Here is a 2,127-nt window from a genome sequence, read left to right as displayed (position 1 = left end):
AATGCATGAACAATTCTTGGATTTGAATCTCCAATTTTTGTTTTCCTAATGACATAAGAAAATACAACTTGATATATAACTAATTAGTATGAATTTTTTCAATCAAAAAATCCTTCTTAATTATAACAACAATTATGAGTATATGTAAACCCCCCAAGAGAAATTGTTAGACGGATATATATTATTTGTATATGTTTCCGATATAGAATTATCAGATATAAGAAAAGTATCATACTTCAATTTGAATTTTGAATTAAATAGAAAATTTAAATTCTATTTCGTAGAGCACAACCTGTGTTGCCCCAAATAGAACATAGAACGACAATAAAATAAGAAAAGAGAAGAAAGACGGATATTATAGATATCTCCACATGTGTTTAAGCCATACAAACCTTCTTTTCTTATACGCTTCACAATCGTATTCTACTAAAAAATCCGTAAACAAAATCTCTCTCTTCTCTATGAATCATTTTTGAACAACGAAATCCATAACATAAAAGGGGGTTAAATGCTAAAAAACCGATTCTAATTCTATATATTCTCTTTCTGATTTTTATACCTTTATCTCAGCGAAAAGATCAAATGTCCAATCCATTTATTTTTCTGGAATTCAAGCAGGTTGGAATATGTATTATCATAATAATGGTAGAAATGGAATCATTTTTGTTTTTATATTCTATACAAAATCCTATAAACTTAATTAATAAGTCTAAGTAGCAGAAGTCCGTTTCTAGGGATGTTTTATCAATTTCTTTCCATTTGTATCTGTTGAAAATTCCAATAAATTCCAATTCAATTTAAGTAGAAAATTATCTTTCTTCCTCCGTTCATACGTATTTCATACATTCCAGATATGGAGTTGGGTAAAACTTCATGTGATTCGGTAAACAAAATTAAAATGCCACCATTGCTAGATCATTTATCTAATCTATCTAATTAGATGAAGAATGAGCCAATAGTGGTATTTTTTAATAAATGGGAAATTAAAAATGCTCTGGGATGGAAATGAGGGAATATCTACAATACCTGGATTTAATCAGATACAATTTGAAGGATTTTGTAGGTTCATTGATCAAGGTTTGACGGAAGAACTTTATAAGTTTCCAAAAATTGAAGATACAGATCAAGAAATTGAATTTCAATTATTTGTGGAAACATATCAATTGGTCGAACCCTTGATAAAGGAAAGAGATGCTGTGTATGAATCACTCACATATTCTTCTGAATTATATGTATCCGCGGGATTAATTTGGAAAAACAGTAGGGATATGCAAGAACAAACAATTTTTATCGGAAACATTCCTCTAATGAATTCCCTGGGAACTTCTATAGTCAATGGAATATATAGAATTGTGATCAATCAAATATTGCAAAGTCCCGGTATTTATTACCGATCAGAATTGGACCATAACGGAATTTCGGTCTATACCGGCACCATAATATCAGATTGGGGAGGAAGATCAGAATTAGAAATTGATAGAAAAGCAAGGATATGGGCTCGTGTAAGTAGGAAACAAAAAATATCTATTCTAGTTCTATCATCAGCTATGGGTTTGAATCTAAGAGAAATTCTAGAGAATGTTTGCTATCCTGAAATTTTTTTGTCTTTTCTGAGTAATAAGGAGAGAAAAAAATTGGGTCAAAAGAAAATGCCATTTTGGAGTTTTATCAACAATTTGCTTGTGTAGGTGGCGATCCGGTATTTTTTAAATCCTTATGTAAGGAATTACAAAAGAAATTCTTTCAACAAAGATGTGAATTAGGAAGGATTGGTCGACGAAATATGAACCGAAGACTGAACCTTGATATACCCCAGAACAATACATTTTTGTTACCACGAGATATATTGGCAGCCGTCGATCATTTGATTGGGCTGAAATTTGGAATGGATGCACTTGATGATATGAATCATTTGAAAAATAAACGCATTCGTTCTGTAGCAGATCTTTTACAAGATCAATTCGGATTGGCTTTGGTTCATTTAGAAAATGTGGTTCGGGGGGCTATATGTGGAGAAATTCGGCATAAATTGATACTGACACCTCAGAATTTGGTAACCTCAACTCCATTAACAACTACTTATGAATCCTTTTTCAGTTTACACCCATTATCTCAAGTTTTGGATCA

General features: G+C 31.4%; 1 protein-coding gene across 1 annotated transcript; it reads left to right on the top strand.

Annotated features, from left to right (window-relative positions):
- The first annotated feature begins 497 nt into the window (after positions 1–497).
- On the top strand, positions 498–1,857 carry LOC124894697 (DNA-directed RNA polymerase subunit beta-like). Its single transcript, XM_047405277.1, has one exon. The coding sequence runs from the start codon at positions 990–992 to the stop codon at positions 1,686–1,688; it is 699 nt and encodes a 232-aa protein (XP_047261233.1). The 5' UTR covers positions 498–989; the 3' UTR covers positions 1,689–1,857.
- The last annotated feature ends 270 nt before the right edge of the window (positions 1,858–2,127 follow it).

The sequence above is a fragment of the Capsicum annuum genome, unplaced genomic scaffold (genome assembly GCF_002878395.1).
Source record: "Capsicum annuum cultivar UCD-10X-F1 unplaced genomic scaffold, UCD10Xv1.1 ctg76947, whole genome shotgun sequence".
Taxonomy (NCBI): Eukaryota; Viridiplantae; Streptophyta; class Magnoliopsida; order Solanales; family Solanaceae; genus Capsicum; species Capsicum annuum.
The sequence above is the reverse complement of the archived record's forward strand: the minus strand, read 5'-3'. Positions and strand labels throughout refer to the sequence as shown.

Bases quoted from the DNA above. Each gene is read 5' to 3' on its own strand.
- LOC124894697 (XM_047405277.1), top strand. From the start codon at position 990: ATGCTCTGGGATGGAAATGAGGGAATATCTACAATACCTGGATTTAAT.